Source organism: Psammomys obesus, unplaced genomic scaffold, assembly GCF_907164565.1.
Source record: "Psammomys obesus unplaced genomic scaffold, mPsaObe1.curated_primary_1811, whole genome shotgun sequence".
NCBI lineage: Eukaryota > Metazoa > Chordata > Mammalia > Rodentia > Muridae > Psammomys > Psammomys obesus.
In genome coordinates this window covers 11,207,511-11,220,063 of record NW_026596095.1, presented here as the reverse complement: position 1 = coordinate 11,220,063, position 12,553 = coordinate 11,207,511, and the positions used below count along the sequence as shown (strand labels likewise).

Below are 12,553 nucleotides of genomic sequence, written 5' to 3'. Positions count from 1 at the left end.
CAAAAAAAAAAAAAAAAAAAAAAAAAAAAAAAAAAAAAAAAGCTTTTTCTCTATTTTGATCCTTCTACACCTTTACATAGCTTCGTGGCTGACCTTGACTCTTACAGCTGAGATTGTCTTGCCCTGTTAGGCCCTGGGGAAACTACTGTTCTTAATTTATTTTTATGCTAAACTTCATTTACTAAAACATTGTGTTTCCAAATCAGCCGACTGGGGCTCAAGTGGGCTCAGAGAGATCAAGGAGCCTGCATGGGTCTGAGCTAGGTCCTCTGCATGTAAGTTATGATTGTGTAGCTCAGTGTTCTTGTGAGATTTCTAACACTGGGAGTAGGTGGGGCTGTCTCTGACTCTTTGGCCTGCCTTTGCAATCCTTTTTCTCCTACTGGGTTGCCTCATCCAGCCTTGATGTGAAAATATGTGCCTGGTCTTATTGTAGCTTGTAATGCCATATTTGGTTGATGTCCATAGAAAGTCTGCTCTTTTCTGAAAGAAGGGTTGGGGGTGGATGGATTCAGGGAAAAGGGGAGGGGTTAGGACCTTGGGGGAGGGGAGAGAGGAGAAACTGAAGTCAGGATGTAATAAAGGAGATAAGAGTAAATAAAAAGAAAAAAAAACTGTGTTTCAGTTGAAACAATTATATGTAGCTTGTGTGGGAGCAACCCATCACCAATTCTTTTCCATAAAGGTAGGGCATCTTGGGTTGTTTCATCAGTGTCTAGCAAGTGTTTTGGGTTGTTTTTTTTTTCTTCATTCTGTTCTTTCTTGTCATTTGAGTATTTACTCTCTACATAAAAAAATAAAATTCTGAACAAACTTGGAATTTCCAAGACTTCTCATGATACAATGGATTAAAGGAACTATCTTAAAACAAGAAATTAAGTATTAAAGATTGTTGTTTTAAATAATCAGAAACATAGCAAGCACAGCAGAGGAAACAACATAGTGAAGGAACAGCCTAAAGATGGAAGAAAACCTTTGTCAACATACTTTTGACGGCAAGTTAATATTTAGAGTATAAAAGTAAATAAAATAACAAAATAATGCCAAAATCATCCAGTTCATAAATAAGTCAATTAATTAGACAGCTTTCAAAAGTAAAAACACTAGTGGCTGACAAATATATGAAAAAAAAAATGTTTAACATCCTTATATATAAGAAATGCTAGTAAAACCTGCATTGTGACCCTCCCATCCCTAGTCAAAAGGGCTCTCAAAAAAACAAACAAAAAAATGCTACCTAGTGGGAGTATAAAACAGCCACTATAGCACTAGTGTGGAGGTTCTTCAGAAAGCTGAAAATGGAATTCAGCTGTAGCATTCATAATTAAACAAGTTATTTGTATGTTCATTATAAATAATAATGAGTAAATAAAGCAAAAACTTAGCAGGGAGTCTTTTGAATGTGTAGTACTTTTTTTTCTTTAAGCTTCTTTTTTATTTTTTTTTATTTTTTTATTAATTACACTTTATTCACTTTGTATCCCCCCATAAGTCCCTTCCTCCTCCCCTCCCAATCCTACCCTCCCTCCCCCTTCTTCACGCATGCCCTTCCCCAAGTCCACTAATAGGGGAGGTCCTCCTCTCCTTCCTTCTGATCCTAGTCTATCAGATTTCATCAGGAGTGGCTGCATTGTCTTTCTCTGTGGCCTGGTAAGGCTGCTCCCCCCTCAGGGGGAGGTGCTCAAAAAGCAGGCCAATCAGATTATGTCAGAGGCAGTCCCTCTTCCCATTACTATGGACCCCACTTGGACACTGAACTGTCATGTGCTAAATCTGTGCAGGGGTTCTAGATTATCTCCATGAATAGTCCTTGGTTGGAGTATGAGTCTCTGGGAAGTTCCCTGTGTTCAAGTTTTCTGGTTCTGTTGCTCTCCTTGTGGGGTTCCCGTCCTCTTATCTAAGATGTGGGAAATAGTAAGCTTCTTTTTTAAATAGTCTGTGTTTCTTAGTTCAGTGGACTTTAGACATGTGTGTCAGTGATATGTCTTGCCCTTCATCCTAAGTAATATATACCACCTCAGAACCTAATGCTTGAGAATAAAGATGCGCATCAGTTGGTAACATGCTTACCTAGGTTTAATTCACAAAAATAAATGAAAAATTTGATGTGTTGTTTTCCCCTACCAGGCGGGAGGCAGCCCTGTGAGCTACTCTGGTAACTGAAGCCTCCTGTTGGTGAGGCTAGTCTTTGTGATTGCCAAAATTCAGTTCATTCACAGATGAGCCAAGAGCAGATTTTCATGTGGTCTGTTTTCATTGATTTGGTTTTTATTTTTTAATTTCTTTCAATTTTTGCTACCAAGTCTTTGAAGTTAAATTAGACAAATTCTCAAACATTTAATTCAGTTTCTTCTCTGTATTTTCATTATGCTTTGAGGACAGAGCTTTAAAACTAAGAAGAAGAAATGTTTTCTGCAGGAGAATAAAGATGTTTTCATATCGAAACTGAGTAACACATGTTTCTCTCTGCACAGGAGAGGATTTCCTCTAATTAATCGCTTCCAAAGCTATCATCAGCTGTAGCTACATTCATTGTTCTGTCACTGTAAGTCGAATGGTACAAGATCAGCTGTGTCTGTTCTGTAAATAGCTGAAGTGGGGCCTTTCAGAATAATGAGGAACATCAGAACAGCACAAGCCATGGACACAGTGCAAAACCTAATTGAAAATTGGTGGTGTGAGAGTTGGAGTGGGTGCGTGAAATGTAACCATTTGCTCCGAAGCTGAAGCAAGAGCAGTGCTTCCCAGTTACTTTACTTCTCTCATCCAGCAGAAACAGCCATTCAGCAATCATTAGCTTGTAACCAAAGGGCTGATGTTGGCAGTTTTGAACGCAGACCCGGAAAAATTAAGCAAGTAATGGTGAAGAAGACAAAACACTTCAAGTTAAATGGCTTTAAATTACATTGACCTCATCCCTGTACCTTTGAAACCTGTCCCTAATTGAGAGCAATTGATTTGCCCTCCGTGGCTTTCTTTAAAGCTCGTCAGATCTCAAATTCAAAATGTTAAGGCCTTTCTGGAAATCATTCTGCAGCTGAGTTTTCCTCTGAGATTATTAAATGATGAGTAAGGTGCAGGGCAAGTATTAAAACAGAACTCGGTGAATTTAAACCTTTGATATCAAAGTCACATCTGCTTGATGCCATTGGAAGCAAAAAATAATAATAATAAATGAAAATGCTTTCAGAAAGAAAAAAAAACAGGATAGCACAAAATATGGAAGACATGCCAAATACTCAAAATTCTCATCTCATTTGCCGGCTGTATCTTCTTGATTCTTTTACCTGCATAACCCCAATAGAAAGTGACCAGAAACTTGAGTAAGCAAGAGAAAAGGTTAGATAATCACTGATTGGTGCTTCCTCTTTATCCCTGGTAGGTTGCATGGCACCTTCCAGCACTATTAAAAGAAGAAAGACTAGGGTTAGTGACGGAGACTTCAAATCTATTCAACAAACACCGGTAGCCTATTATGTAATTAAATTTTTAAATATTTGTCTAACTATCCAGGGAAGGCTATAATACAGTCATTGATCTTGGTGCACTCATGTTTGGCAACAGGAACCTGTAAATACGAGAGGCAAAATACTGCAGCTGTTGTTAAAAGACATCACAGATCCAGTGGGGATACAAAATGCAGATGACGTGGGATGGCGTGCCAAGACGAATAAGTCACACACACAAATTCAGGCTTGCATTCCCTGGGATGGAAAGCAAAAGATGATAAGTGGAAACATGAGATGGGAAGAAGGGGGAGTTTGTTGGACTCTGGAAGTACAAGGGGTGTGGTCTCTAAGGCTCTACTCTATGGCGTGGTGACCATGTGGCTAATCCATACTGAGATGTACTATAATAGACAGTATCAGATTTGAGAGACCTAGGGTTAAGGGTACAGAACACTGCAATGCTTTTTTAATTTTTTTTTTTTTACATTCTACAACAATTTAGCAACTCTCAATTTGGTGGTCTTATATATAATTTCAAGACCGACCATTTGGTATTGGATAGCCAGTTGAGGGGATTCTTCCCTGGGAAAGACTGTTTCGTCCACTCTCCGTATTCCTTACTTGCCTGTAGCTCTTTGTCTAGAGGTGGGGATGTTTGAGAATCCATTCTTCCATGTTAGCATATCTGTTGGAGTCGCCCTTATTTAGGTTTTGTTTAGGAAGCCATGTTTTTGAGACTTCATGGTGTAGCTTCCCTTATATTTCTAGAATACACAGCCCCACAACAGACACCCTCTTGCTCTGATTCCTGCAACCTTTCCACCCTCTCTTCCACATGATCTCTAGCCTTGGATTAAGTAGGAATGTTGTTGATGAACCAGTTGGGGTTGGGCATCCTATAATCAATTGTCCTCTGCTTTTTGAAGATTGTGGTTTTCTGTAATAATCTCCCTCCATAATAAAAATTTCCAAATAGAAATTTCTTAGAAGAGAGATTAGAGCTACATTTATCTGTAGGTCTGAGGATAAATATTTAAAATGCAATTAGGAATTGTGCTATTTTATTAAAGAGATGGTTAGAGGTTCTCCTTCAAGATCCTTTACCTCATTAGCCCTAAACAATTTGCTAAATTTCCAGTACTGGGCATGATTTCCCCCCTGATGGGTGATCCTTAAGTCTAATTCAAGAGCTGTTATCACTAAGACATGAGTGCCACTATTGCACTTTTAAAGTTATTGTGCCATGTTTATAGTTGTTGAAGTTCCTAGGCATCATAGCTGGGTAGGAATATTGTTTTCTTTCACTCTCTTGGGAACTTCCATGGTACTTGTCCTGTGAAAGCTAGTTCCTGGGGAGGAGGCTCTCAGCTTAGATCCAGTTAGGATCCTCTAAATCATTTGAAGTGAGTAGTATCGTCAGCAATAAGTACCTACCAGGGGCAACAACTAATTTGCTGACCAAATGTATTCTCTTTGTATGTTTGGTCTCACCAATCCTATTGCTTATTGCATAAACCTTTGTAACTAATCCAATAAAGAAAATTTGGAGAGAATTCTTGTTTGACAAAAGATGCATAATACCCATTTCTGAGAAGACATTATGATTCATTAAAAAAAAATCCTTTTAAAATAAATTGATGTGTTTTATATCCTAAAAAGTTGTTTTCCCTTTTTGCCGTCTGTTCTTTTAGGAGCACGAAACAAACTCCAGCTGGAGTCCAAAATCTAAAAGGGCCAAGAGGTGACATGCCTCTCTTTGCTTGCATTGTACTTTATATTATGTTATGTTGGCACATAAAAATTGAGTTGAAACTCTAGGAGATGTGCTTTGCTTACCGACTAAGAAGCTTTTCTCTTATGAGGTATCCCTGATAGTGGTATTTTGTTGTTTGTTTTGTTTTTGTTTCCATCAACTTATACAAGCTATCCTTATCTAGAAAAAGCAGCCTCATGAAGAAAATTGCCTCCATCAGACTGCCTGTAGGCAAGTCTGTGGGACAGTTTCTTTATTCACGATTGATGTGGGAAGGCCCAACTCACTCTGGGTGGTGCTGCCCCTGGGCAGGCGGTCCTGGGGTGTGTAAGAAAGCAAACTGAGCAAGCCAAAAGAAGCAGACAAATTGGCACCCTCCCTCCATGCGGTCTGCTTCATTTCTGCCTTGAATTCCTGCCCTGAATTCCCTCGGTGAAGGACAATAACCTGAGAATTTTAAGATGAAGTAAACCCTCTCTTGTCCAAACCTAAGAGAAAGTCTAAGTTCAATACTTCATAAATATCGCCCCAGGTCTTACAAATGACCTTCACCTTCAGAAAACAACATCATTAGCTGGATGCTATTCATTTTGGGTAACCTGTCTTTATCAATGCCAGCGCCATCTTGCTTTCTGTAGTTGTGCAAGTAACAAGGTAGGTACCCTGCTTCATCACAGTAGACACTGTTTCACTGAAGAGCAAACTCAGTTGCCTTAGTGTCACAGAACGGTGCTCCATTTTCTGTATTTCTCACTTTCTATCCAATACAGACACTACTCAGGGAGCTATGGCAAGTGACTAGCTCTCTCGTAACAGGAAAGCAAAAAAGTGGAAGTAGCAACTAAGTAGATTAATATGCATTTTTTTAATTAATGCACTTAGGAGCAGACCTGAGTGATAACTAGAACCACAGACAAGAATCATGGGGCTCCATGCTCCCCAGGGCTGAGGAAGGAAGGGCTCACTCTACCACCAGCCTCCCTGTTGGGAAAATTCTAGTCAAGTGAAAGATCTTGCCTCAGAGGGAGGGGAGGGCCAGACAGCATCTGGGAATGATACATGAGGTCCATCTCTGCCCTCCAATTACATACGTGAACCTGTGTGCACACACACAAAGTAAGGAGCACGGGTGAAGAGGGGCAAAACTTTCAAATGTCAGAAGAGAATGGGTTACCACAACTATAACAGCCAGTGGTACATGACTGTGGGACTGTGAGGTTGGGGCTAGCCTGGGCTATGTAGCAGGGCCCTGACTCAACAAGAGAAAGAGGAGTCGCCACAGATGTGATGGTATCTTTAAGAAAAGTAACCAGAAAGGTAATTTTTTTTAAAGCTTCAGTTTTCAGAGTCAAAATAAAATAAAATGAAAGTGACCTGAATCGTCAGGGAAGCGTGGTTGCATTGACACACTGATAACTTTTTAAAACTTGTCCCCCACATATTTGGTCTATGAAAGTTCTAAAATCTGTAGAGAAAGAGGAGGCTGAGCACAACTGTGTTCAGAACTGGGGCTCTTCGAGGGAAAGCCTGGAGACAGCCCTGTGAGGTGAGGATAGTGACGGCCAACTTAAGTTGTACAAGCCCTTTTCTGTGTCTCATGTCAGATCTCAGTGTGACTCTTCCTCATATTCCCGCCACTCGACCTCTATGAGTTTCCCTGACTGTTTCTTTCAGCTGTTGAAAAAAAGGACCTGTTGCAGTTTTTGTTGTGATTATTAAATAATCGTTATTGCTGTTTATTCACACAACACTCCATGTTTGGGGAAATTCCTCTGGTCACATGAATCACTTGCTTTGTTATAAACAAAAGAATTTGCTCCATATGCCCACAGCTAACCAAAGACAAAAAAAAAAGTTTTTAAATTCATTTAAGCTTTCTAAATGTTCGTTCTATATCCCAGACCAAATTTAATCAAAACCTATAGCATGCACATTTATATTATCATAAAGTTTCCACACATTTATTGTGAGTTTTTTTCAGTGAGCGGGTTCGTTCTATATCAGCTTCATCTACTGCAAGGGTGAATTTTATCCAGCTAAGCCCTGGACAGTTTCTAAAGGAGATACTTCCTATGAGGAGTAAAGATAGACCCCATGAATGCAGGAAAGGTTTTAATGTGTTACATGATACCATGTGGTATTATTATAGTTCAAAGAAAAGTAAGCTGAAGGACAGTTAAATAACCTCATTAATTATTCACATCCTTAACTGGAAACACTGCAATGGAAACCGAGTTAAAATAGCTTGAAGTTATAAAATCCCAACTCACAGAACCCTGTTCTTCTGATGACGGACAGTTTGCTTCTCATGAGGGCACTGTGTGTGGATGCTTCGACTATGTTACAAAGGCTTAACTTACTATACCCAGGTAGCTAGGTAACAATGATTTTAATAAGTGATTAAAATTTAGTTTAAACTCATTTTGTTAACATTTTTGTTAACATTTCAGAAAAAAAAAACACTTATTGAGCCTTGTCAAAAACATACTTCACTGTACATTAATAGAATGAGAATTCTTAGAATATATGCAAACTCTAAAAACAGGTCATGATTACAGACCATTTAATTTAAAAAAATAAGTCTAATATTGCTATGATCATACTACCCTCTAGTGTTCAAATAACCTAAATTTATGCCAAAGTTCATTTGCCTTTTTCAGATCAGTATTTTCATGACCCACTTGTCTAACTATGGAAATGACCGACTGGGATTATATACATTTGTGAATCTAGCCAATTTCGTGCAGACCTGGACCAACCTACGTCTTCAGACACTGCCTCCGGCTCAGCTGGCTCACAAGTATTTTGAGCTCTTTCCTGATCAGAAAGACCCTCTCTGGCAGGTAAAATCAGGTCAATAATTGGTATAAATAATACCACAAATGCAGTCTGTAGTTCTGTGACGTTATTCAAATGTAAGAACTCAGAGCGTCTAAGTGAAACTGTGCATTTGGCGAGCATTAAGATTTGAGAAACTATGTCGTACTGAATTGTAGGCCTATATTATGTAGGCCTATAATGTGTGGCTACACACTGAGCCACATCTTTGTCCCTGTCTTCACTAGAAAGTGTAGGATATTCAGTGCAGGGTTCTTTGGTGGTGATGTTTTCAATCAGGAGTGAGAAATCCATTTTCAAACTGTCATAGGTTGAAAACAGAAAACAAGTGAATTAGGCAGTTGGCCAACTGGTCAGCCTTACACACACACACACACACACGCATACACATACACACTTGTCTGTCGTTGCCAGTACACATTAGCAGCTCTCTGGAGTGAAACTGGTACTGATGTCCTACCTGTGTTGCTGCACAGCTGGTATTTCTTACCTACCACAACCACCAAGACTTGAAAACACATGCAATTTTCCCACTAATTTCACACCTTATTTCCAAGCCGGAAATCGTTATCATTATGGGAGAGTGGTTTAAAGCAAACTGTTACATAGAATAACAACCAAGAGAAGTACGTCACTTTTGTCTTTGCTACATATAAGCAAGTTTATTTAACCTGACATATCTGTAGTGTTGACTGACCAGAAGGAAAAAGTGATCCTGTTTGCTCATTCATGAAATAGTACTAAAGAATGCTGTACTCCTCCGCCTTCACATTAATGCATGGACTGTATCTTAGGAAGTAGTATGTTCTAGATATAACTACACATTCTGTCTGATTTAAATAGACCCAAAAAAAGTGTATAAAAGCAGTTCACCTTCACTTTACACCCTGCTAAAAGTTAGTACTTTTAGCATCATATTTGGTAAAGTTACGTTTTTAGATATATAGCTACCTAATTTTGAAGGTAGCTGGAAGGAATTGACTGTCTCTTTAAATTAATGTGGCTTAATCTTCTTGAAATAAACTAATTTCCTTTGAATAAAAATAGTATAAAGTCCAAGGAAACCTTAAGTAGGGTGATTTAGTGAATGCTGAGAGTATATTTTCCTTTAGACCAGTGGTTCTTAACTGTCCACAAGCTGTGACCCTTTAGAACAGCCCCTCGTGTTCTGTTGACCCCCCAAAAAAATTATAATTGTTTCTACTTTATAACTGTAACTTTGCTACTGTTATGAATCATAACATAAACACTTTTGGAGATAAAGGTTTGCCAAAGGGGTGGCGATTCACAAGTTGAAAACCACTACCTTAGTCTATCAGGAACACTAGTTTCTTCCTGACAAGTTTACTGTTTGAAGGGGAAATGATAACTGTAGAATTGCCAGAAGCAGAAAAACAGGACCCCCTGGACACTTGGCTGTCTACCTGAAATGGACATCCTTTCCCTTCCCACTCCATCACTCTCAACTGAAGGACAGAAAGAAGTCCCTCCAGAGCTTCTGTGATGGCACCTCAGGTCTTTCCGTTTCCAAAAGGAACCCCTTGCATAGTGTCCTGTTTCCTCAGGTATCTTAAAACAAAGATTGGAGACGCATTTGCTCTCAACTGGGTACATATACATAACATCTCCATTTTCCTCTCCCTTATAGAACCCCTGTGATGACAAACGCCACAGAGACATTTGGTCTAAAGAAAAAACCTGCGATCGTTTACCAAAATTCTTGGTAATAGGACCCCAGAAAACTGGTGAGAACTTTTAATATCATTACTAAATAATGTAAAAAGTAGCCAGCGAGTCCTTGTTGCAGTGGGACTTTGAGCCTCCTGTAATGCTAATGAAGTAACAGCATATGTTCCTCTGGTGCAACCTTGTTCAGCTGAATAAAGGACTAAGGGCTTTGTGTGGTGCTGTTTAAAGGAAGTGGGAGAAATTGATGTCAGTTGAAAGACACAGCAGTCAGTTTTGCTGGCACGTCTTATTTTGTTCCCAAGGATCTCACTACAGAAGTATAGTTAACATTTCTAAAATTAAAACTAATTTTGCATTTAGAAAGTGATTGACAGGATTTGCTCAAATGCCAAGAGAGACATATGTAAGTACCTGGATCTTTATTTTAAAAGAAAAAAAAAATCTTTTCCAGACAAATAGTCTCTACTTTCCAGATACAGTTTACTTTCTTGCAGAGGTGACTTAAAAAAATAAAATAAAATAAAATAAGATGTAAGCAGAATTTGCGGACATAAACACAACTTCCTGCCAGCAAGGTGTTTATTCACCCCCAGGAGGTATCTGCTGCACACTTTCTTAAATTGGCATGCACTTTGTTCCTCCATACACTTCTTGCTTCTGTAAAACTCAGTATTAAAGTAAAGCCCAGTGGAAGTTTTAACGCCAAACATTTGAGCTGCATCTTGCATGATAAATTACTTGGGGCCCTTGGATTCTGGCTTCATAGAAAACAGCCACAGAAACTGCATCGCGTGGCAGTCACTTTCTTCGTCTCTGAGGATAACTGAGAATTCTTGCATGATTAGTGGACTCAGCTGCTTCCTTCCTTTTAATACCTTTTGCAGATAGTCAGAGAGCGTGCATAAGAACTGATAGACTAAGATCAGAAAGGAGAGGAGAACCTCCCCTATCAGTGGACTTGGGGAGTGGCATGCATGCAGAAAGGGGAGGGAGGGTGGGATCGGGAGGGGAGGAGGGAGGGGCTTATGGGGGATACAAAATGAATAAAGTGTAATTAATAAAAAAAAAAAAAAGAATGGCAGTCATTCCTTTCCCTGTGCGTTCCCTTGTCCTTATCTACTGAAAGCCTAGAGATGCTTAGGAAAATCCTGACCCTGGAATAGCCTGTGAACTCCCTCAGCCATCACATAGCCTCCTCATTAGTCATCACTTCTCTCTGGATCTTGGCATACCCAGTTTGCATCTGAGCTCTGCTGGATACCTTGTTTCTCCTACGGCACTGGATACAGACACCCTAACATCATGCTTAGACAGCAGAAGTATTACCGGACATAGTAAATTCTGCTGGGTTTTCAAAGTTTGTTACTATTTGGATGTGACATTTGCCTTTGGCATAAAATCATTAGAGAAGGTGATTGTTTTATGAAAATCTCTCCATTTCTGGGGATTGAGGTATAATTTACACCACCCAATAAAAAGTACCCATTCTAAATGTCACACAGCTCTGTTTGTGTAGTAATTCCACACAGAATGACTTAAGAACCCTTATGAAATCCTGATAGTAAGTCTTCCCTAACAGACAAGGAAGCTAAGACATAAAGTTCAGAGAACTAGTAATGCTGAAAGTACAACCAACTGCTTGGCCTTAGGATATCCCTGACTCTTGCTCTCTTACTGTGACTTTCAGCTGGGAAAGTCCATCCATTTGTCCATCCACCGTCCTACCCCCGCTGTAAATTTTAGATACTCTTTCACTCATTGTTCTTTAATTTAAAAAAAAAGGCAGTCACCAGAGCAACAGTACAGATGTCACAGAGCTTTGTAGAAGTACAGATTCCTGAGCCACATTGACCTACTGAGTCAGAAACCCTAGAGTGGATACCTATGTCTCTGTGAACCAGCCTCTGTGTGACTCAGCTACAGCCAGAGTTTGAGGACTGGTGCTGGGTCAAAGGTGACGAAGAACACTGGTGTGGTCTATGACAGGTCCTTGCATTTCACCCCGTTTAGTCTCCTTGATTGTGGGCAAAGTGCTCCTTGTTTGGCTGAAGTATATATTCTTAGTACGCTGTCTCTTTTAATTCATTCTTTAGACAGTCTTGTAGTTGACAACTATTTTAATCATTTTATACTGTCCGGATATTATATATGGATGTACAATTTTAAAGAACACATTGAGTAATGAGAAAATTCCAAACTCCAAATTTTGTACAAACGGCAAAATTAGAATGGTACCTCCTAAGTGAAACATTGTTCCTGCGATCTTTTGACCTGAGATAGAATTGACAGAGCATGTTCCGTAGGTGACAACAGTAAGGTCACATGAGTATGTAGAAACTATACACTTGAATGTATAGGCAAGAGATAACTTTTTGTGATGATATTACAAAGACAGTCTTAGTTGCTATAACTGTGGAAATATGTGTAAATGTGTAATATATGTAGCATAGTGATTATGTAAGTCTTTAGCAAACTGAACCCAAAATTGCCTTTCTTTCTCCTGCAGTAGCCTGAGCTACATAATCTTGGTTTGTTTTTTTTTAACCTCGTGATTTAGGTGAAAACAACACTAACTTTACACCTTTAAAAAAATGACACCCTTATTTCCAAACTATATGATTACCTATGATGTGCCCTTCTGTTTCCAGTAAATGTAAAAGTTGTGTTACGGCACTAAAAAGAACACCTCTCTTTAAACTTAGCAATTTAAATAATTTTTGATCATTTGTTATGTGTAGGTACGCTGAAGTTTATGCAAACTTGTTGAAAGATTAAATTCTTAATTAGCTTTCACAGACATCAGGAAGAAAGTTTATATTGTATC

The 12,553-nt window shown here is 39.1% G+C and overlaps 1 protein-coding gene across 1 annotated transcript in view; it reads left to right on the top strand.

Annotated features, from left to right (window-relative positions):
* LOC129691959 (bifunctional heparan sulfate N-deacetylase/N-sulfotransferase 3) overlaps window positions 1-12,553 on the top strand; it is a 132,918-nt gene that overhangs the window by 95,167 nt on the left and 25,198 nt on the right. Inside the window, exons 6-7 of the mRNA XM_055628166.1 lie at window positions 7,863-8,045; window positions 9,689-9,785. Of these exons, the coding sequence (XP_055484141.1) occupies window positions 7,863-8,045; window positions 9,689-9,785 (280 nt within the window). The remainder of the gene's footprint in view (window positions 1-7,862; window positions 8,046-9,688; window positions 9,786-12,553) is intronic.